At 42.3% G+C, this 24,134-nt stretch overlaps 1 protein-coding gene, 1 long non-coding RNA gene and 3 other non-coding genes across 5 annotated transcripts; all 5 read right to left on the bottom strand.

Annotated features, from left to right (window-relative positions):
• Positions 1-341: 341 nt before the first annotated feature.
• Positions 342-415, bottom strand: trnai-aau (transfer RNA isoleucine (anticodon AAU)). The gene has a single exon. It is a non-coding gene; the product is annotated as a tRNA-Ile (tRNA).
• A 3,947-nt stretch (positions 416-4,362) lies between these two features.
• Positions 4,363-8,547, bottom strand: LOC148660119 (uncharacterized). Its single transcript, XR_015939369.1, has 2 exons — positions 8,031-8,547; positions 4,363-6,718 (listed from the first exon to the last, which is right to left on the bottom strand). It is a non-coding gene; the product is annotated as an uncharacterized LOC148660119 (long non-coding RNA).
• A 6,784-nt stretch (positions 8,548-15,331) lies between these two features.
• LOC148660118 (G protein-coupled receptor 68-like) lies at positions 15,332-19,995 on the bottom strand. Its single transcript, XM_088638144.1, has 2 exons — positions 19,127-19,995; positions 15,332-15,494 (listed from the first exon to the last, which is right to left on the bottom strand). The coding sequence occupies exons 1-2, from the start codon at positions 19,993-19,995 to the stop codon at positions 15,332-15,334; spliced, it is 1,032 nt and encodes a 343-aa protein (XP_088494270.1).
• Positions 19,996-22,687: 2,692 nt separating this feature from the next.
• Positions 22,688-22,760, bottom strand: trnar-ccu (transfer RNA arginine (anticodon CCU)). The gene has a single exon. It is a non-coding gene; the product is annotated as a tRNA-Arg (tRNA).
• A 339-nt stretch (positions 22,761-23,099) lies between these two features.
• Positions 23,100-23,171, bottom strand: trnad-guc (transfer RNA aspartic acid (anticodon GUC)). The gene has a single exon. It is a non-coding gene; the product is annotated as a tRNA-Asp (tRNA).
• Positions 23,172-24,134: the final 963 nt, after the last annotated feature.

Genomic DNA, 24,134 nt, shown 5'->3' with positions numbered 1-24,134 from the left:
GAACCTACTGTACATCTTCAGGGGAAACCGGGATCAAAAGGCAGTAACTCAAACAGCTCGGCCATCCGAACTTCACAAAACAAGCCAACCGAAAAGATCTTTGTTTCGAGACCCCACAGCGATCCTATTAAGTTTTTTTTGCATACCACAGTTTACCACCGATAAAAATACGGTGTGACACCTACATTGAAAACTTTTGATGTGCGCGTCTTTAAAAAATACGGTAAAGTCAAGCAACTTCTGATTTCTTCCTAGCGCCCGGTGTCTCGTGATTATAACGCGTTTTTCAATTTGTCAGAACAGAAACGTCCGGAGCTCCTGGAAGGAAAAGCGAAGCCCGCTGGCCCGTACGGGGATCGAACCCGCGACCTTGGCGTTATTAGCACCACGCTCTAACCAACTGAGCTAACCGGCCTGCTGGAAAAACTTGCTCATGATAGTGCTCTCAGTGGTGATTGAGGTGATTCACTGAGCTTCCGTTCTCTGTGGGGTAAAGAGACTCTTCTCTTCACAGAGGGCGCCCCCCACGTGCGGCTTTTCTCATCAACAGCTTAGACACCAGAAACAGACTGCAAGCTGAAAATAATTACGACGAGGCCACAGGAATAACAGGCGCGCCTATGGGCGTCATTGAACAGCCTGCACCCACTGAAAAGCAGGTAAATCGCCTTTTGTTGTCTTTTTCTGAAGGGACTAAAAACAATAATTAAAACTACAATTACTGATAGTATAGCTGCCTTCTATCAAGAGGAGTGGCAGTAGCAGCAGCACAGATAGCTAGAAGTGTATTGCTGTACACGTTTCATTTTAAGTACACCTGAGACCTGTCCCTGTTTTACCGGTGGACTTCAGGGTTCGATTCTCAGACGTTTTTTGGATTTACCTTCGGACGGTAAAGAAAAGAACATGATGTCATAGGCATTCAGATCTGTCTAGAAATAAGACTTTATCTTATTTGTGTCTGGCCTGTGCTGTTTATGGGGGGGGGGAAACAACAAATCATTTGGGCATGAATCCACAGGAACAACATTTTGGAAGAGAAGCAGGTCTGCTCTTAAAAGAAAATTGTACATTCATAACAGAACACTGACAAAAGTGACAACAGCCCAGACGGAACACAGCCCCACCTTCCCTGGTTTAGGAAGCCACAACCTTTAGCCACTTGATACCACTATCTATTGGGCTGCTGGAGTTTGCTCACTTTGTGAGGTTTAATCATTCAGCTAAGTGCACGATTAATGATTTTTGCTGCTTCAGAGACAAATAACGGAGATAGTGGATTTTTATCAGTAGTAAATTTACTGTGACCGGAGATGGACCAGTGTCCAGTCTCAGTGCTGGGGTCCCCTGAACCCCACAGTTACCTGGATGATCAGGTCCGATGAGTCACCGCGCTCTGCTGAGGAACTTACCTTCCCAGGGGTAAGGACTTTCCGGCAGTAAAAACCTCATAAATAGACCTGAAATAGCGGAATCAAGAGGAGTTATTCTTACCTATTCTATAGGTGTTATAAGTGTACAAAAAGGAGCAGGAGCAGTAGTAAAGACAGTTGGAAACTCGTATTAAAAATAATCAAAATAAAAGCCTAAATCTAAAGCACTAGTCACAAGGAGACTCTCCTGGTAGTTAACCGAGTTCATACCAGTGAAGTCAACAGTACTCCTGGGTGGTGTAGCATATACTGTATGCTTCTGTGTGCCTGTCTCATCCTGCTCTTGGATTTGTCACAGGAATCACTGAACACTGTTTTACTCCATCATAGGCATCAGACAGTACAACTATCAATTAGACATTGCAAGCTGATTCCTTCCCTGTCTCATACTAGAGGAGCTGTAGAAGATAGAGCCAGAGTCTGTGTGGTGGAATCTTTTTTAGGTCCCTGAGTTTGAAGGTCTGCAATCACTGTGAATAATTTCTGCTCCAGTCCTCTCATGCCATGTCACTGTCCCTGGCTGGCTTTAAATGGGCAGGAAATGATCTTCCATGCTTTTGAAAAAAAGCTCCTGAGAAGGCAGGAAACAACAGTGAAAGTCAAGCTTTGCCAGCACTGACTCACATCAAGGAAGTGTGATGAGGAGAAGGAGATCTGATCATTGAGACTGCGGCTCACAGAAGTCAAGGTCACTCCCAGGCTAGTGACGATACCCATTGAATTCAGGACAGTATCCATCACAGTTATGTTGAAGAAAGGCCCATAGACGAGGATGAAGAGGGCAAGAACAGTGGGCAGCACACGCAGAGATCTTTTCTTCCTCACACCTACAGGTCCAGTAGAGGTGGTGGTGGCGGCAGCAGTTTTGGTTTGGACCTATTCAAGTTTTAAATCCAGCTGTGCTCTTAAGTAACTCATTATGGTTTTGGTTCAGGGTGTCCAATCCTGATCCCTTTGCATGTTTTCCAGACCTCACTATACCAGAGCTGGCCAATGATGTTAAACAAAGAATGGGCTCATCTGTCAGTCACTGCCGGTTGCGGGGCATACGTACACACCTGTTTGTGAAATCTATCAGTTTCAACATTGGAAATTACAATCTGCCATGTTGTCACGCCTGACATCCCTCCCTAGAGGGCGCTCCACTACTCCCGTTATTGTTTCTGCGATTAAGCTCCCCAGGTGTACCTTCTTAGGTGTATTATTTAAAGACTAGCTCCTCCAGACCTCGGGGCTCATCATTAGGATAAGGATGTCGCAAGCCCCGCCTTGCACCGGGGAAACCCTACGTCCGTCTCCTGAGGGCACAGGCCTCATCTCCGACACCTCCCGCTTCCTGAGCCCGGGGTCTGGAGGATCTCGCCCCCTCACCCTTGGACCTCTATGTTTTGTCTCTCCCTGTGTTTCCCCCTCCTGGGGAGTTTAACCTTGTCGCGTCCCAGGATGGATCTCTCACTGATGGACTCTCGGACTGTGCCCTGACCTGCCTTTGGACCCATTTGGATTTGGATGCCGTTCTGTCCTCCCCATTCACTGTCTTACGGATTTTCACTATTATTTTGTGCACTATTAAACCCCTTTGTGTTTCCTTTTACCATGCTTCCTGTTTTCTCCAGCACTTACCGCATCGCATAGGGTCTACTACAAGACCTGACACGGATCTCAGTCCGTGTTCGTGACCCATGTCTCAGGTGAAACAGGTCACTTCAAGTCTGACCTGGCAGTGCTCTGGGCTCTGGGGGTTAATTTGCTATGATCCTAGCTCTGCTCACACCTGAAGAAGGCACCACGACTGAAACGTTGTGTTTTCTTTCTTCTCTTTTCGGCGTGGAATAAACCCATTACTTGTAACTTTGCAGAATTCAAATTCGTTTGATAATCATCCACCTACTGTAGAATAGTTCTCGGATTACTAGTTTAAGGACACCAAGTCAATAAATGCATCTTCATCAGAAAACATAACTAATGTACAAACTATCACTAGTAACTTATCATTGTTGATTCCTGTTTATCCTTTCACACTGTGAAACTCTAAAGTGTGCTTGTTGTCTTCCACTTCTTAAAGACTGACTTAAGGATGCTCAAAGTGATGGTATTTGTTTTTTAAATGTTTTTATAGCCTTCTACTAATCTGTGCCGCTACAGTACGTTGCAGAAATGCTCAGGGTTAGGGTTAGCATTCACACACTACTTAGGCAACTTTGAAGCTCAGCGCTGGCGTTTTGGGCCCAAGTCAAGTTTAGGACGAGTGGTTATTTGCTCCTATCTGAATTTTTTTTTCCAGAAACTCCCTGGGACCTGGATAATAATAATAATAAGAAGAAGAAGAAGAAGAAGAAGAAGAATTGCTTACACTTATATAGCGCTTTTCTGGACACTCCACTCAAAGCGCTTTACAGGTAATGGGGACTCCCCTCTACCACCACCAGTGTGCAGCCCCACCTGGATGGCACGGAGAACTGCCCGGTTATTAAATCCCAATACTGAGTCTATCGGATCAAAAGTTGTAACCAAGCATTATTGAATCTCATTTAATTGCAAGAGTTTTGATCTATGGTCTCGATTGTTTCCCACTCATACTTTTTGGTTTCGGGAACATGTCAAAATTCTATGCCCATTGAAGAGACTGATCGCGGAAATGCTCAGTTGACACCCCAGATAGTGTTAGGGTTAGCATTCACACACTGCTTAGACAGTTTTTAAGATCAGTGTTGTTTTGGCCCCAGTCAGGTTTAGGACGAGTGGTTTTGTAGTCCTATCTGAATTTTTTTTTCCGGAAACACTCTGGGGCCTGGATGGCGCAGTATTTCTATCCCAAAACTCAGTCAGTCGGTTCACAGGTATTATTGAATCTCTTTCACTTGCAAGAGCTTTGATCAATTGCCTTGATTGTTTTATTTTAAGCAAGAAAACATAACATGGAGACATGTTAAACTACGTCTGAATCTTTATTTGATATGAATTGATGAAGCAATCAAGGAGCCGACAAATAAAATGAGGATGTTTCCTTGAAAATCAAATAACCCTCTGGAATGATTGCTTCACAGATCATGTAAAATCCTCCAACATATTCTGCAGCACTCTTTCAACTCTTTGTTGTCTGTTTTCAGCTCTGCTCTATCATCCAAACCATAGACTGGGATGTAGCTAAGCAGGACATAAGGGATTATAAGTGTTGAATAAAAGGAAAATAGCACATTTTCTGAATTAATATCACAATATCTTTCTTTCTATACAGTATACTATGATAAACTACAAAGAATAGATATTATACTAAAGGCTCTACTATTCCTACTCTATGCAGTGTACACTTCTTGAAAACCCATGCATTTCATTTTTATTAAGATGTCTTATTTTGGAGGGAAAATGTGACTATATACAGTACAATGAACCTGATAGGTAGTAATCTAGTGGGCAGTTCAGGCACTTGGGTACCAGATATGAGGATAACAAGGTTTGCAGTTTTTTTCTCTATTTGTCCAGGGGAGGAATGTTTGTGGATGATTTTGTATTCAACATTCAACAATGCATTTTTCTGTGCATTTGTGTAATTCAAATTTGTCTAATATAAACAGTATTTTTTATATATCGTACTGCAACCACCACAGAAGCTACTGTTTTATCCTTAAAAGGAGAACATTAGCAAACAATTCAATTTTCTTAAAAATACTTTATAGCCTTCATAATAAAACCTATCATAATAAGTTTTTTATGTGCATTTTGAGCAGAAAGTTACTGCACTTCTTTCAATTCCGTAAATCATAGTCTTTAATGTCTCTTAATGATTTTGAAACTTCTCTTTTCACAACAATGGCCAGATCACTGCTGTGGTCAGGCCCTGTTCTAATTGCGGCCGATGAGTAAATGGGCAACTTTCCTGATATAATTTACCTTTTTATTTACATTTTAATTCCAGTAACACTTCTAGCAACCTGAAATAGTTCATTATGGTCTTAGTCTAGGGATGTCTAAATCTGCTCCTTGTTGCTGGTTGGACTGCTTAGTTTCCAGATCTCTGCACACCAGAGATGGGAATTGATGTTAAACTGGTCCAGTTGGGCTGATTGAAGTAATTTCATCCTAAATTGGACTGAAGGCTTGTAGACATACTGGGATTGAAAGACCAGGATTGAGGAAAGCTATCTTACCCTGTACTGCTGCCCTAAACCAGACTCTCCTGCATGGTTTGGACTGTGGAAACAGTGGTATGCTCTGCCTGGGAAATCTCTGTGTTCCTGTGATCAACTCTGTCTCCACAGCACCGACACACTGACCACATCAACATGCGCCAGAAGGGAGTAGTGTCCAGTGTCTCTCTGACATCATTCCTGAGGAAGACGTACAGGATGGGATTCACGATGATATTGAGACTGCAGACCACATCAGACACTATTGCTAGAGCTATTACTCCCACACCAGCAATTATCCTCATTGATTTCAGGACAGCACGGATCACTATTACAGTGAGGTAAGGTCCATAGACGATGATGAAGAGGGCGAGAACAGCGGACAGCACACGCAGGGCCCTTTTCTTCTTCACATCCAGAGCTCCGACAGAAGAGGTAATGGTGGCTTTGGTTTGGACATAGAAGAAAACAAGGAGGATCAGTGGAACAAGGAAGAATAACATAAAGAGCAGAACAGTATAGACAACATATATAGTTTCCTCCTGAATTGGGAGGACATTTTTAAAAGTGAAATATATTGCATTAAACAACCAGACTCCCACAGACACCTTGATGGCGAACCTGGGGCTGCGGTGGCTCTGGTGCCACAGAGGATGGACGACAGCTAGGTATCTCTCCAGGGAGATGCAGACATAGAAGCTTATGCTGACACACATGGAGAACATATTGATTGAGATCCAGTGAACTGTAAGATAAAGCAATTTTTGTAGCAGATCTGTGTAATAGGTCAGCTGTATGAGAACCAGTGTGGCAAGCTGCAGAAAGTCACCAATAAGGAGGTCGATGACGTAGATGTGGAGGACATTATTGGCCTTAACAAGGTGGGACTGTCCGTAAACAGCGAAGCAGTTGATGGGCAGCCCAATGCACAGGATGGAACTGTAAAAAACAATTTCACCGATGTCTAATCCTGTCAGCGAGGGACTGATTTGATTTGGAACAGTGATGTTGTCCACAGTGCCGTTTTCCATTGAGACACAGTCTTGGAGCACAGAGGTGTCTGTCCTGCCCTTGGCAACGGGGATCTCTGCCTGGTGTCCAGCAGGTCGGGGCTTTCTCCTTCACCGGAGGTACCAGATTCCTGGGGTGGGTGTGGGGCTTCACACAATAACAGAAGCAGAATTAAGAATAGTAAAGTGATTAAAAATGTCTTAATTAAATTAATTAAAAAATATTTAAAAAAACCTGAGCATTTGACATCCTTTCCATATGATATAAAATCACTGTCCACTGTTGAGGACAAATAAAACACAATATAATTCAATTATTTTGTCAGTATATTTTACTTTATTTACAAAGAGAGTGGGAAAATCTTACTTTCTTACTTTCTTACTTTTACTTTACTGTAATCTTTGATTATATTGTTGGTTTCTTATGTGCTGTCTTTGGGATTACCGGTAATGCTCACACTAAACACCAAAACAATTATCACAGATTAATGCATTCAATTCAGTCACCCAGAATGCTACTTTGGTGAACAGAAGTGATGATTCTGATAAATATCCTTCAGTTCACGTTTTCATTTCTTGAAGGCTGCGAAGTGGGGAGTGGGATGAAAGTAATTTAGACAGGTACTGAGGTGCCAAGCAGAGCCTCATAGGTGAGCAAAAGGACACGAAACCTGACAGGAAGCCAGTGCAAGGACTCCAGGATAGGAGTAGTGTGATCAGTTGCAAAAGACCTGGTCAGGACTCTGGCTGCCGAATTATACTGTATATGCACTGTAGTTTGTTCAGTGTTGAGCAGCTTTTCAGCAACAGTCAGAGGCAAGATATACCTTAGACTGGCACTATTTCTGAGGTGGGAGAACGATGTTTTGACAGTATGATGCAGTCTGCAGCTGATGGAGTCTGAAGATGAAGAGTCACCAACTCTGTTTTATCACTCGTGATCTCTCCTTCTCTGTGCCACAGGACAGTCCATGTCAGTAAGCCAAGGAGCACCTCATTATATAATCTATCCCATAGAGAGTGGTTTGAGAAAGCTTTAAGGAGATGCCTCCTTTCTGTGGATTTCCCTCTGTTACTGGACTGGTTCCTGGTCAATTCAAAAATACTATTGTCATTTGCTTGCCTTTGCTGGAGTGCAATGGAGCTAGGTAGCACCACTGTGGAGGCTGTCCATGCCTCTACTCACTAGTCAGCCAGTGTCCATTGCCATGGATACACAGTCAGACAGGAAACCTGTTTCACCTGTGGGAAATTACGACCTCCCATCTCATGTGAAAAAGGTTACTGAAATTCTAACCTGGCAGCTTCTGGGGCTCTGGTATAGAGTTTGCTATGACCTTAGCTTTGTTCCTATTTTTCTGACTGACATCCCCTAGATTCTTGAAACTAGTATTGCCCTGAACACATCTCAGAAATTCTCATTATAGCTATCAATTAGATATTGCAAGTGAATTCCTTACCTGTTTCACACCGGAGAAGTTGCAGGACAAAGAGCTGGAGCTTGGATCTCCAGCGCCAGGAGCTGGATGAAATACAGCAGAAGGACTTAATGGTACAAAGCTCCTTGTAACAGTCTGAATCAAACAGGCAGCGGATTTTCTATTAATTTCTTGTTTTGATAAGATTGATCAGCCCATCACATTGACCAGCCCATGTTGAATGTAATGGCTTTCTTCAAGAATTGAAAGTAAAAAAAAAAGACCCAAGGATGAGCAATCAATAAGCTCGTTAAAACCAATAGATCAAGATGGCATGTATGGTAGAATCATTTTCCTGTTATTGAGATCTAAGACCTCAATCAATCAGTGAAATATCCTTTCATTTCCCTACAAGATGTATCATTCTGGCTCCAGTGCTCTCTTGCTATCTGTGGACTGCTACATGCGGTCTGTTGGAGAAATGAACTTGGAGCTTTTAAAAGAACTTCTTAGAAGGTAGAAAAAACAGCGGCCATAAAGCTTCCTCAAACAAAATTGCTCCGTGTTTCTTGCTCATGTCTGTGGTTTTGACCCATCCTCTCCAATCTCGAGATCTCTACACCAGCAGGAAGAAGTTTCACAAGAAGGGCGTCCAGCAGTGGAGGTACATGCAGCATTGTTGCACATTAAGTTAATATGAGAAGCAGGAAGAGAGTGTAAAACAAAATGTCATTGTTTAAATAATAATAATTGCTTACACTTATATAGTGCTTTTCTGGACACTGCACTCAAAGCGCTTTACAGGTAACGGGGATCCCCTCCACTACCACCAATGTGCAGCATCCACCTGGATGATGCAACAGGAGCCAAAGTGTGCCAGAACGCTCACCACACACCAGCTATCAGTGGGGAGGAGAACAGAGTAATGAAGCCAATTCATAGAGGGGGATTATTAGGAGGTCATGATTGGTAAGGGCCAATGGGAAATTTGGCCAGGACGCCGGGGTTACACCCCTACTCTTTTCGAGAAATGCTCTGGGACTTTTAATGACACAGAGAGTTTTACATCTCATCTAAAGGAAAGTGCTTGTTTACAGTATACCATCACTATACTGGGGCATTAGGACCCACATGGACCACAGGGTGAGCACCCCCTGCTGGCCCCACTAATACCTCTTCCAGCAGCAATCTTAGTTTTTCACAGGCGGTCTCCCATCCAGGTACTGTACTAACCAGGCACACACCTGCTTCAGTGGGTTGCCAGTTGTGAGTGGCAGGGTGATAAAACTGCAGACTGGCAATATTTTAATGAACATTTAGAATCCATGCAAACCTTGACCTGGTTTACAGAGAATTCACTGAGGTCATGAGAGTTTTAAATGATTTATGTCAGGTTGTATGTTGACTAGCGAGGATTTCCTTACCTTTGCTAGTTTTGTTTTCACAAAGCTCAAAGTCCTGCTCTTCCAATATGGCACAGTGGGATCTTCAGCGTTAGCACACAGTGACATGATAAATTGACTGAAGCCATCAGGGTAAAAATAATAATTTAATATTTAGTACCTCAGCCTATATAGAGAGCCTATACATAGTATCTTGGACACAGAACTGTAACAAATAGTTCTTTCCGGACCCTATGCGGACGACACAATCCGAAGAAGTGGGGAAACACAAGGGAAACGTCATGCAGGAATACGGGGCTGAAGACAGGGGGGCGTGTCCAAGGTGCGCTGGTGCACGGGGGAGGTGTGGCCGAGGCGAACAATCCAAAAGAATAGTCCTGAGAGAGTATACAAAAACACAAGGGTAAGTCCAAAACCAGGAGATCCATCAAAACACGGAATTAAAACCAGAGGCCGGGTCGGAACCGGCGGACAGGGAACAGGAACGGGAACAGAGATTAAAACCTTAACGGGACCAGGCGCTTCCAGGTCCCGGACTCGCACGATACGGAAATCAGATGCAGAGCCCGGATGAGGGTCAGCGCCTGGCTTTTAAGGTGGGCTGGGAATAGGAAACAGGTGCACAGAATAAAGTCTTAAGTGAAAGGGCTGGAACGCCCTTGAGGAGGGGGAACTATAATCGTGACAAGAACGTAATACTACTCTTAAGTCCTTCACTGTGTTTTAAAATAAAACATCTGAATAAGAATGTTGAAACAAATGTGATTGAATGGTAAGTTTCACTCCTTATAATTTTCATATTCACAGTCAGCTAATCCTATTTATGACAGTAGAACTATGTATTATTTGAACTATGATTCAACATAATTCTGCATTTCCAAAGTTAATCTCAAAATACCACAGAATGAATGGACAGACAGTAATGGCTTATCCCCAGTTAAAGACTTACCCCAGTGGAAGTGGAATACCACTGAAGAAGTGGAATACCTTTGGTAATCTTCCACATGAATAGTTCTCAAATTAAGTGCTTTAGGATTCCAAGTCAATAAATGCACCCTGATCTGGAAACGTTACTGTTGTACAAACTATCACCTGTTACTTATCATTCCAGATGCCTATTTAACTTTCTACAATGTAAAACCAACTGGGTGTCGGTTGTCTTTCACTTCTTAATGATTGATTTCACCATGATCAAAGTGATGGTATTTGTTTTTCAAATGTTTTTATCCCCTTCTCCTTTGTACCTCTCTCTGTGCCTTTATACCAGTTTATCTCCATGTTTCTCTATGTTGAAACCCTGTGTTTCTTCAAAAGATTGGAAGTTGAAATTTATAATAGCCAATTGAACCCAGGATGTGCAAGAGCCTTCAATCACTAAGCCGGTAGAAACCAAATAAGCAAGATGTTGGAATCTCATCTGCAAACGTTGAAAAGTCCTTGGGATTTAATAACTTCAATCACAGTGACATTTCCTCTCTTTTCCATTTGATATGAGTCTTTTCACATCCAGCACCCCCCTGCCCTGTCACTCTGTTTGCGGACTGTTACATGTGATCTGTTGGAGACATGATCTCACAGCTAAAGGTAAAAAAACCCAGCATAAAATAAATGTCTTGTACTAAGAAAGTTGTGTGTTTTTGTTGCATGTCTGTGGTTTTGATTAGTCCACCCCAATCTATTGATCTCTGCTTCACTTTTTATTAAAAGAAGAAGTGAGCAAGAGGTTGTTCAGCAATGCAGATCTGAGTCAGCCTCGTCTCACATCAAGTAAAGACGAGAAGGAGGAAGAGATCTATTAATGTGAAATGAAAAACACATTTTACAGATAGTTTATTTCTAAACGTTTTAATGAACAACAATAATAATACACTTTTTATAGTGCCTTTAAATGCAGCTTCTCAAAACACTTTAGAGGAAAAGTAAAAAAAATACAAGAAAAGAGTTAACAAAGATAAGATATAACACAATTAACACAAATGTTGTAAATAGAAATGGTAAGAATTGCAGTAGTAAATGCAATGAGCACACAGAGACTCCAGATATATACAGTACAGTACATGACTTTCTGCAGAAGAAGGCTTTGAGTCTGGATTTGAAAATGCTCAGGGAATGTTACTCTCTGATATCCTTGGGAAATTGGAGAATTCCAGAGCTCTGGAGTGAAGCATGAGTATGTAAATGAACTAGCTGGACAAACAGGAGACCAGAATCAGATGATTGAAGTGTGCGAGTTGAGAGTAAGAAGATAATTACTCAGACTCAATTTGATCATTAAAAGTGACCTGGTCAGGATACTGTCACGGACGTCCAAAGGGACTAACCATGGGGAGCAGGAGAGCAGAAAAAGACCCATATGCGTAGCGGCGAGACGGGAAAAAGGCCCGGGCTCATTAGTGCAAAGAGTTCAGGAATGCCGTATAGAAACCTATGCCCTCAGGGAGCGGACGTGGGGCGCCCTGGTGCTAGGCGGGTCTCAGGACATCCGAACATCAATGCTGAGCGAGGACAGAGTGCAAGACCCGGAAATATATAGCCCAAGGGAAAGAGAGGGACAGGAAGGACAGCAGACCGGAAACTAGGGAAAGGACAGAGAAGGAGCGCCCTCTGGCTGCAGAGGGCGTGACAGATACTGTCTGTTGACTTCAGGAAAATTAGAAGTTTGGTTTTGGTGTGGATTTTGATACAGCAGCAAGTAGGTCATTGGAGTATCAATATTAGAAAAGATGAGTGTGTTGACCAATTTTCTGTGAGAGACCACATAGGGTGTAGTCTGCCTATATTTCTGAGATAGAAGTCAGAGATGCAATTAGAAAATGCAGAAACCCCTAAGAGAGAGAAAGACTTGGCAATCAGTAAGGTAAAAGTTTAAGCAGAGGTAAGAGGGATGTCAGAGTCAGTCTCAGGACAAGAAAGTAAGATGTCATTATAATCATTTTCAAAAGCAGCTGTGTTGTCTCCGGGGGAAAGGTTTATGTAACCGAGACAAAAGTACTCACACCACGCTTCTCTTCTTTTATTTCCGGGGAGTTTTCTCTGTTTCTCCAGTCCGTACGTCTTTCAAGCCAATCCGCAATCCGTTCGCTCAATCCTTATTCAGTACAAGTTCCAAAGTCCGTAAAAGTACCACAAATTCGCGTCGTATCCAAATCACAAACTGTAAATCATAATCCTTTATTTCTTCTGTTAATCTGTTTAATCCTTACCAACACAAACCTGATTCCACTATCTCCTCCAAAATGCATTCACCTACTGGCTTCCATGCCGGTTCACTGTTTCCAGGGTATATATATTTTGTTTCCTGATGAGACACACCTGTGTCTCGTTGTTTTTTGGACTAAGCCTTTTCCATCTGCGGGTCAGCTGGTTTCTCTTGGCGGCCGTCTTGCTCAGGTCTAAGTCTAGTATATTGAGCAGGTCGTTCCTGAAATACCTGTCCTGGATGACCCTTCCCCTGGTCATCTTACACAGCACTGAGCTCAAAGCAAAGAAGGGCAGCTAGAGATAGGGAATCAGCAGCCACAAGAAGATCGTTAGTGACTTTAACAATGGAGTTTCAGTGCTGTGTAGCTGTCTGAATCCAGATTGGAAGGGTCCAAAGAGGTTATTTGCAATGAGATGGTTGTTCAGTTGCCCTGGGCTTAACTGAATTGCACCAAGCAGGATGCAGTTCAGACATCCCTCCAGTAGATTTACTCAGAATTCACCGAAGCCCTGAGTATTAGAAGAACACCTGCTATCATCTGTTACTTCTCATTCCGGATTCCTATTTAACTTTTCTCAATGTGAAACCCAGCTGTGTGGTGGGTTTTGTCCACTTCTTTGTCAGCTTTACCATGTTCAAAGAGAACATGGGGCTGGTTTCACGTAATAATAAATCAGCTTACAGGGATGAGGTTTTATCCCCAGTTGACTGGTGCTGTTCTAAGAACCTAGAGCTGAAGGGTTTCCAAAACTGGAAGCAGGGTGGCCCTTCTGCCACTGACCATTAATGGCCAGGAGGTAGAGAGAGGGGACAACTTTAAGTTCCTTGGAACAATAATCTCTTGCTCTCTTAAATGGGAGAACAACTTCATCCATATTGTTATGGATAATCAAACATGCTTCTTTTTGTGTCTCTAGAAAGGGGATGCTGCAGTTTTACAAAGCTGTAATAGAACGTGTGCATACCCCTCTCCTCAGGAAAAAGACTCAGAACCATTAAGACCAAAACCTCCCGTTTCCTCAGCAGTACTTAGAGTATTGTAACAGTATCTGGATACTGAGCAGCTCCCTAATCATACATCAGCACCTTAAGATGATTATTGACAATGCAAGAGGACTCTAAACCCTCCAATGTACTAGTCACTTTTTTAATACTACATTAGATTTCTTATTATTTTTATTTATCTTTTATTTATTCTTATTTTTTAAGTAATCTAATTGTATCATATAGTTTGATGTTATGTTGTGCCTGATGTTTTTGTCTTATTGTTTATTGTTTAACTGTCATGAGCACACTGAGGTAAATTCCTAACCATTAGGTTGGTAGGCAATAAATATTCAATCTTGATTCTTGAATCTTGGTCTTTGTCTTTGAAATGTGTTTATACCCTTCTCCTCATCTACCGTATGCCTTTATACAGCTTTATCTCTGTGTTGTTTTTATGATTCCACATTAAAACCCCATGTTTCTTCAATAACTGAAACTAGAAATTAATAAGACTATTAGATCCAAGGATGAGCAAGATTCTTCAATAAAAAGTAAGTTGAAACCTATAGATCAAGATGGCATAAATGATTGAATCTCAGCTATGACTTTTGTAATATTCTTGGGATTGCAGATCATCAATGACTGTAAACTTTCGTTTCAGTTCCATTTGAGATGAAGTGTTTCTGCTCCAGTGCTCTTATACCATGTCACTCTGTCCATCGACTGCTTCACGTGGTCTGTTGGAGACATGATTTTTCAGCACTAAAAAAGCTCCTTAGAAGACAGAGAGAACAGAGGTTGTTAAATGTCTTCTCTTCCGAAAGCTGGATGTTTTTTGCACGTCTTTGGTTTTGACCAGTCTTTTCCAATCACTTGATCTCTACTGCACTGTTGATCTACAGAAAAAGTGACACATGAAGGGCTTGAGCCTGCATTGTCTCACTTCAAGTAGATACAAGAAGGAAAATCTGATCTTCCAAAGTGGAGAGAAAAACAAACATCGCAGATCGATTACATGACAGATTTTGAATGAACTTCAGAGTTTGCATCGTGAGGATGTTGTGCAGACAACCCTCAAGTTGATGTACACAGAACTCACTGATGTCTTGAGTGAACACTGCATACATGAAATTTGTACCACAGTGCTAGATTGCAGAAAGAAATTAAACCAATTTGGTTTCTTCAAACTGATCATCAGCATGATCATCAGAAGAAAAAAGTTATTTTAAGTTCTCATTTTTGTTCTTCTCTCCTCCTCTCCTGGCTGTTTCTTACTAATTAGATGTACTTGTGCTGATGAAGAACTAGTGACGAACTCATTTAGTGTAAACTAAAAACAGAATTTAATGATAATTATCCAAATGAAGGGCAGCATGGTGGCACAGTGGCTCTCATTGCTGCCTTACAATGGGTTAAGTTCTGGAGTGTGGATTCCAAGTCACTTTTCTGCTTTTGGTTCTGTGTTTGACCACTGAATCAGGTGCCTCCTTGGGAGGGAAACCACAGCATTGGTACCTATGGTCTATTGAATCCCGTAGCTTTAGACAGAGAGAGATGGCCGACAGAGATACAGTCAAGCAAGTCTCTACCCCCTTCCTTGACTGTTTGACAGATGCGTTTTTTCGTGACAAACATGTACCTTCACCCCCAGACGAACTGAAAGACCATTCCTTGCGGTGCTCATCTGAGATTGGCCAGCAGCAGCAGCTAAACCACTGCTGGAGAAACTAAAGCCAGCAGGATCTCTACTTTCAGCAAGGGTCGGGGACCTCCAGCTTCGTGGTCAGCCTGGCTATCCTCTCTGTCCAGTTCACGGTCACTTGCTCCTTCCCGCAGGCTTTCAGCCGCTCTCTCAGGGACACTTTTCTCTCCTCTGCTGCTCTGGGGCTCTCCATTCTCCTCCTCCATCCCACCCTGAGCCCCGGAGGAAAGTGCCTCAGTTTTCTTCAGGGGTCTTTTCTTCTCCTTTTTAGTATATACGGTAATGGAAAAAAGTGCCTGTCAGAAGTGGGATTTGAACCCCTGCCTCCAGAGGAGACTACCACTTCACCACAGCACCTGAGACTGCTCAGCCATCCTGACTTCTGACCCCACTCTCAGCTGTTCTCATGAGCCTCTTCTGTTGCTTTGTTATCACTCTATAATTAAAAATACAGTGTGACACCAGTATTAAAATCTTTCAATGTGGCACCTTTAAAAGTACAGGAAAGTTCAGTCAAGCAAGTTTTGATGATTTCATAGTAACTAGATATAACATGTATTGCAACATGACCGTAAAGGAACGTAAAGAGGTTTTGGAAAAAAAGAAAATTGAAACACACTGACCTGTACAGCTATCACACCTACAACCACGGTGTTATTAGTACCATGCCCTAACCGACTGATCTAACCAGCCCATTAATGAGTCCTTTCAGTGCCCGATTGAGTGCTCTTCTCTCTTGCAGGGGTAGCGAGACCCTTATCTCCACAGAGGGCGCCCCCACATGCGGCTTTTTTCCGACAACAGCTTAGACAACAGAAACAGACTGCAAGCTGAAAATAATTACAACAGGACCTTTGGAGTACCTTGAGCGTTTGCACTCACTAAAAGCAGGTAAACAGCCTTTTGCTTTTACCTGCTCTTCTGAACGGACTTTCTACTATTAAAAAACAATCAATAAAAATGCAATCACTGATAGTATAGGTGCATCCTACCAAGAGGAGTGGCAGCAGCACAGATAGCTGAAAGTGTATTGCTGAATATGTTTCATTTTAAGTACACCTGAGAGTGTCCCTGCTTTACAGGTGGAGTTCAGGGTTCGCTTCCCAGCTGCGTTTTTGGTTTTCAGATAAAGTGCATGGTGTCACAGGCATTAGGATCTGTCTGGAAACAAGATCTCATCTTATTTGTCTCGCCTATGCTGTATACAAGAAAAAAAACTCATACGGGTGATAAGGCAGTGTCTGAATCCACAGGAAGAGAAGCCAATCTGCTCTTAAAAGAAAATTGTATGTTCATAACAGAACACTAAAAAAAAGTGACAACAACCCAGATGGAACCCAACCCCACCTTCTCTGGTTTAGGACGCCATGACCTTTAGCCACTACCTACCACTATCTGCTAGGCTGCTGGAGTTTGCTCGCTCTTTGAGGTTTTATCATTCATTGTGTGAAGTGCACAATTAACGATTTTTGTTTATTCAGAGACAAATAATGGAAATAGTGGATTTGTATCAGTAGTAAATGTACTGCGACCAGAGATGGACCAGTGTCCAATCTCAGTGTTGGGGTCCTCGCTCTGGGTCCGCTGAACCCCACAGTGACTGTGATGATCAGGGTCGATGAGTCACTGCACTCTGCTGAGGAACTTACCTTCTCACGTGTAGGGACTTATTTACGGTAAAAATCGAATAAATAGACCTGAAATAGCGGAATCAACAGGTATTATTCTTACCTATTCTATAGGTGTTATAAGTGTACAAAAACGAGCAGTAGTAGTAATGACAGTTGGAAACACGTTTCTAACAGGAATCAAAATAAAGGCCTAAATCTGAAACACTAGTCACAAGGAGACTCTCCTGGCAGTTAACCGAGTTCATGCCAGTGAAGTCAACAGTACTCCTGGGTGGTGTAGCATATACTGTATGCTTCTGTGTGCCTGTCTCATCCTGCACTTGGATTTGTCACAACACTCACTCCACTGTTTTACTCCATCATAGGCATCAGACAGTACAACTATCAATTAGACATTGCAAGCTGATTCCTTCCCTGTCTCATACTAGAGGAGCTGTGGAAGATAGAGCCAGAGTCTGGATGAAATACAGCAGGAGGGTTTAATGGCACAAAGCACCTTCTGACAGCCTGAATCCTGCAAGCACACACTGGACTTTATATTCACTTCTCATTTTAATGCAATTAAAGTTCATGGATAGCCCATTCCTGTTCATTTCCTGGATTTCTTCAAGAATTGGAAGTAGAAATTAATAGTAGATTATTGATTTATTATCAAGCAGAAACCATTAGATTGAGACAGCATGTGTGGTGGAATTCACATAGTCCATTGGAAACATGCTCTTGCAGATTTTATAAAAATATCCGAAGAAGGTAGAGGAAACAGTGGAAGATAAATGCTTGAAATAAGAAAGTGACACATTTTTTTTGCATGTCTGTGGTTTTGACTACAGATTATCACAAGACGAAGTGAAGGTCTGAGCCAGCCTTCTCTCACGTCAAGGAAATATGAGAAGGAGAAAGATCAGTAAATGTAGAGCAGAAAACAGATTTCACACATGCTTTATATGGCCATTTTTAATTAACCGCACCAATGATAATATAGCATTTTATACAGCACCTTTACAAACAGATTCTCAGAGCAGTTTACAAAAAAAGTGAAAGAATAATAAAGCCAAAGAAAAGAGTAAGCCAAGATAAGAGAGAACAAAATTAACACAAATTAAACCAAGGGGTTAAAAATGTAGTAGTAGCTGCAATAAGAAGACACAAACACGAATTAAATTAAAGCGTCTCTGAAGCAGAAGGTCTTGAGCCTGGATTTTAAAGTGCCTAGAGATGCTGACTCTCTGATATCCTTGGGGGTAGAATTAAAGGGCCCTGGGGCTCAGCAGGAGAAGGCCCTGTCACCTAAACAATGTGAACAGGCTTGGGAAAACAAAGAAGACAGAAGTCAGTAGAACAAAGGTTGTGAAGTGAGGAGTAGATAGATAAATCATTTAGGTATTGTGGTGCCAAGCCGTGGAGGTGAGCATTGGGATTTTCAACTCAAAACCTGACAGGAAGCCAGTGCAGGGACGCCAGAACAGGAGTAATGTGATCACTCACACTCGACCTGGTCAGGATTCTGGCTGCTGAATTCTGAATATGCTGCAATTTGTTCAGTGTGGATTTGGATACCCCAAACAGTAGAGTGTTCCAGTAATCAATTCTAGAAACAGATTAATATGTTGTCCATTTTTCCGCAGATGTCAAAGACAGCTTAGGATGTTCTCAGATGGAAGAATGATGTTATTACAGATTTCTACACATGAGGGCCAGGCCAATATATCACCCCAAAATTATCTAATTTACATTGAAATTCAAGCACAGTGTCCTACTCAGATAGGGTTACTGCATTGGATTTGCATACTAGATGAGAGGTGTAGAATAACATGACCTCAGTTATGGTTTAAGTGATGGAGAATTTGAGTTATCCAGGTTTTTATATCAGATGCAATTAGAGAGTGTAGAAGCAGCAGCTTCTGGGTGAGGTTTAGTATGGACTTAGATGTGAGTATCATCAGCATAGATATGATAAGTGAGAACATGTGATTTTAGTAACTGACCCACACAAGCTAACAGGAAGGATATAAGAGAAGTCTGGGATTTTATATCATGTTTTAGATACGAATATACACCATCTAGCCCTATACTGTCTAACCAACCCATCCTGCCTGGTTCAGACTGTGGAAACAACCTGGGGAATCTCTGTGTTCCTGAAACATTATGCACATTATGAACATTATTATGAATTATTATGATCAACTCTGGCTCTGCAGCACCAACACACTGACCCCATCAACATCTGCCAGGAGGGGGTGGCGTACAACGTCTGTCTGACATCATTCCTGAGGAAGACGTACAGGATGGGATCTACGATGACGCTGAGATTGCGGATCACAACAGACATCAAGGACAGTCCCACGCTAGTGACAATACCCATTGAAATCAGGAAAGCATCGATCACACTTAAAGTGAAGAAGGGTCCGTAGACGACGATGAAGAGGACGAGAACAGCGGTCAGCACACGCAGGGCCCTTTTCTTCTTCACATCCGGAGCTCCAATAGAGGAGGTGATGGCGGCTTTGGAGCGGACATAGAAGAAAACAAGGAGGGTCAGTGGAACAAGGAAGAAGAACACAAAGATCAGAAGACTCCCAATGGCTTGAAGATTTTCCCGCAGATCAAGGAGAAACAGGACGAGAGTAACAGCGATGCAAAAGAGAAGAGGAAACAGCCAGACTCCCACAGACACCTTGATGGCGAACCTGGGGCTGCGGTGGCTCTGGTGCCACAGGGGATGGACGACAGCAAGGTATCTCTCCAGGGAGATGCAGACAAAGAAGCCAATGCTGACACAGATGGACAATCCATAGACTATGATTAAAATTCTTAATCCAGCAATGATTTCATCAGACTGGAAATAGTAAAAGGTAAGAATTGTGAATGGCAATATAGCAAGCTGGAGGAGGTCAGCGATGAGGAGGTTGATGACGTAGATGGGTTGGGCATTATTGGGCTTGACTAGGTTGTAGAGTCCGATCACAGCGAGGCAGTTGAGGGGCAGCCCAATGCAGAAGATGCAGCTGCAGAAAACAATTTGAGCTATGCTTGCTCCTGTCAGCCGGGGACTGAGCTCATCAGGAGCAGTGCCGTTGTCCATTGTGCTGTTTTCCATTGAGATTAAATCAATAACTCTGTGCTTGTTAATGAAAAATAAAGTAAAGAAAGTGTCTGTCCCCTTCTTGTCAATGGAGACTGAGCTGTGTGTCCTGTCTTGTCAGTGGGGATAGTTGCCTGGTGTCCAGCAGTCCAGAGCTTCTTCTGCTCCAGGGTTCTCCAGATGAGTCCACCAGGCGTCTCTCTCCCTGCCCCTCTCAGAGCCTCAGGAGGGAGGAGGGGCTGTGCTGCAGGGGGCTGTCGGTTGCCTTTGGATTGGGTTACAAGGGACCATTATGAATGTATTAAAGAAAATATAAAAGACTATTAAAAATAACAAAATTAAACAATGAAAATATAAAGATCAGACACGAAGAAATTCATTACACAAACGTACAGCTTGAATCTTGAGAAACAAAAGATTATTATTAACTATTTTATTTTTAAAGAAAAAAATACATAATAGAATCTGATAGAAAAAGAAAAACTATTTCTGAGTCTTCAATATTTGCATATTGAAAACTCACAAAGACCATTTTTAAAATATTAACAAATGTATTCCTTAGGTTCAAACCACCTCATGTTTGATTTAGACAATCACCTGTTTATTTAACATTGTGAAGCTGAATGGGCTGTAAGGTTTACGGGATTATCTTTATCGACCATACTACATTTATACAATAATGATGTTTCCAAAAACAAAACCACACACAATCATCGGGGAAGAAAGATGCTCCAAAAATCTTGCATATTCACAAAAAGTCTGTGAATTCTTCCTTACATCCTGCAGTACTCTGTCAAATTTCTGTTGTAATGTATTTATTTATTACATTTGTAAGATGTAGCTTTTTGAGAAACAAAGCATGATAGCTGTTGCATGAGCAGAAAATGGCAAACTCGCTGAGTGAATATGACAGTTACTTTATTATTCAAGAGGGCAATAATACCTCATGAGGACTCATGCTAACAATGCACTCTATGTCGGTCCTGGCTACACAACATGTTTAGGATTTTCAGAGACTCTCTTATAATATTCCACTGTGAATAGATGCTGTCTTTTAAAAGCTGAAAGATTCCTTTACAATATTTGCATATTGCGAACTCGGAAAGACCATTTTCAAAATAGTACCAAATTTATTATTTAGGGCCAAACTACCTCATGGTGTTTTTTTGTTTTTTTTTTAGAAAATCACCTGTTTGTTTAACATTGTGAAGCTGAACTGGCTGTAAGTTTTGTATTTAAAACAGCATTTTTTTTACAATATTTGCAATATATTTTTTACAATATATGCAAATATTGTAAAGGTCCTGGCATTGCGTCCTGCGCCTTTTCACACTCCTCTTGGTCGACTCTCCTGGATGTGTATCTGTCTGCCTTCCAGCTGTGACACTAACAACACTAACTGGCTCATCTGTGCACAAGCAAATGCTTACCTGTGTCACACTGGAGGAGCTGCAAGCATCCAACCCTGCCCGTTGCTCCGGATTGATAGTGATCTTCCACAGCAGGAGGCAGAGTCTGGGCCTGGATCTCCAGTGTCAGGGGCTGGGGGGTGTGTGTGTGAGGTACAGCCCTAGCAGAGAGGGATCTGAAGGCAGAGTCTGCAGACGAAGAGTCCCTCTTCACTTGAAGAAGAGCCACGGGGCAGATAAGAGAAAGTGCTGAAGCAGGAGGGAGATGTGATCATCTGTGCGTTATCGTTCGTGCCATCTCTTCCTCTGCTCTGTGCTGCAGGGCCCCACAGCCCACATCAGTAATCCTCTGAGGGCTCTGCCCAAGCTCAGCAGCCTGTACCTGAACCATTTAGAGCAGATCTCAGTTGCCAACTGGTCAGCCAGCACTGACCCTGGGGACCGACAGAGGTGGAGAACACAGATGCTTCCTTCTCCTGGGATGTTATTTTTATTTTTCTCTCCTGGTTGTTTCTTACTAATTCGATGTGCGAGTGCTGATTAAGTGTTCGTGACAGCACTGTATAAAATAAAAACCAAATGTGATGAGTAATGACACTTACCGAAATGACAGATGGCACAGAGGTTCAGTGGCTAGTGGTGCTGCCTTGATTGTTACCTTTCTTGTTATGTTACTCATCGCAATGTTTGTTTTTTCATTAAATAATCAAATACTGGCCAATTAAGCAGTATGTCCTACGTATTATTAAAATGGTAAATAACATTGCAGAATGAATGCATACATTTTGTTGAATAATTTTGAAATGTTGTTGAATATTCAAGTTTTTTATTATTTAAGAAACAGGATTCCACAGAAGACAATTTTACAACTCATATCGTTGGGATCCCTGAACTAACTCACCCAAGACGCTAGATGATACATTTCTTTCCATCTTTCTATCTTGGAATAGGGTGCCTATTTTTTTTGTATTTATGAATCGAAGAGAGCAAAAACAAAAATAGAACAATAGAAAGTTATTTAACTTCTCGGGCGTTTATGAGTGTTATTAAGTATCCTGCTTTGGACTTTCTTGCTTCAAACATCTAATAAAGAAAAGAGCACTACGTCACAGGAACTACTATCTGTCTGGGAAATGTGTTGGCAATAAATACCACATCCTCGCCGACTAAACTCACCGCCCGCACATGAAACCTCACCTTGTTTCCATTAGGCGACAAGGTTGAGCCTACAGGAACAGCCAGTTTAAGGGAAATTATGCACAAATAACACCAAAACAAAAAGTTACCCCAGATGGGACTCGAACCCACAATCCCTGGCTTAGGAGGCCAGTGCCTTATCCATTAGGCCACTGGGGCTCACAACCATGTGCTCATCATTCAGTCAAAGGTTGCTGTGAATGTATACATTTTAATTAGTAGAAATTTACAGGAACAAGTAAAGGTTTATTCTATACTAAAAAAGAGAAGAAAAGAAGCACAGCTTTTCAGCTGTGGAAACTTTCTTCAGGTGTGTGCAGAAATTTACTGTGACTTGAGATGGACTGGAGTCCAGTTCTGGTGTTGAGCTTTCTTTGCCTAACAGGCTGTCCATTTAGAAGAGTAGTCAGATTAGTCGGAAAAGGAAAACGATATAAATTTTCTCACTCCGAGTACTGGAGGAAAACTAGTCAGATTGGGGGAAAAAAAGGCACGTGTCTCCCCGTCGGGGAATTGAACCCCGGTCTCCCGCGTGACAGGCGGGGATACTCACCACTATACTAACGAGGAGCGCTTCTATGAAACTTTTTATTTCACTTCAGAAACACATGTGAGAACGTTTCCAATTGTCTGTGCTACTGCTGCTGCTCCTCCGCGTACATTACCAACGGCTATAGAATCGCTTATTTCAGGGATGTTGAGTAGGTTTTCCACGCTGAAAGTCCTTTCAGCAGAGAACGATACACGTGACAGCAGCAAGCTTTTTTTTTTACCTGCTTTCAGCTCTATGATGACGCTCATAAACGTTCAAGAATTTATTTAAAAGGCGTCGCGGCTTATATTATTTCAGGGTGTTGTCTGTACCTGTTGTCTCCGCTATTGATGAAGAAGAGTCCCCCGTGAGAGACTCTCTCTCTCTCTCTCTCAAGAAGAGCCCCGCACCCCGCCAGAGAGAAGAGCCGTCACTCACCGCGACCGTCACTGAGGTCATTAACATTAAACACGCTGCCTGCTACAAGGTGTTTATAGTGGTTGAGACCAACCGCAAAAACATCAGAAGACGCTCCATAATAAACACAGGCAAAGAAATCAAAGAAATCGATGCAGATCTTTACGAAGAACGTGGAATATGGTTCTACTGCCAGCTACATAAATATATAATATTGAGAAAATGCAAAAAGGCCGTTACTGAGGCGCCTCTCTGTACCCACAGCTTTCCCCTCAGACTTCAAGCGCAGGATCTCCTCCGTACCGCAGGCGAATGACGAGAATTGGGGCACAGACTCCCTATCAGATAAAATGCTACAACAAACGTGCAGCCCAGTCTGACAGAAATGTAAATGTTAACTGAGATTTTATTTGAACAAGGGAAAACAGACACACATAGAGACCCCAATGGATTTCTATTCCATCGCCTTGGCCACGACTACACACACCACCCACCCACCTTCTCCCGAACCGACACGGGCTCGTTCCCGTATCATTTCCACTCCATCCCACTCTCCTCGTGCTCAGTTTTACTATTTCTATCTC

This window comes from Lepisosteus platostomus, chromosome 6, assembly GCF_059453375.1.
Source record: "Lepisosteus platostomus isolate fLepPlt1 chromosome 6, fLepPlt1.hap1, whole genome shotgun sequence".
NCBI lineage: Eukaryota > Metazoa > Chordata > Actinopteri > Semionotiformes > Lepisosteidae > Lepisosteus > Lepisosteus platostomus.
Note: the sequence above shows the minus strand (reverse complement) of the source record. Positions and strands in the feature narration are given on the sequence as shown.

Bases quoted from the DNA above. Each gene is read 5' to 3' on its own strand.
- LOC148660118 (XM_088638144.1), bottom strand. From the start codon at position 19,995: ATGGACAACGGCACTGCTCCTGATGAGCTCAGTCCCCGGCTGACAGGA. The intron at 15,495-19,126 runs GTCAGTGTGTTG...TCCGGGGCTCAG, and splicing joins TCCTGGCAGATGTTGATGGG to GGTGGGATGGAGGAGGAGAA.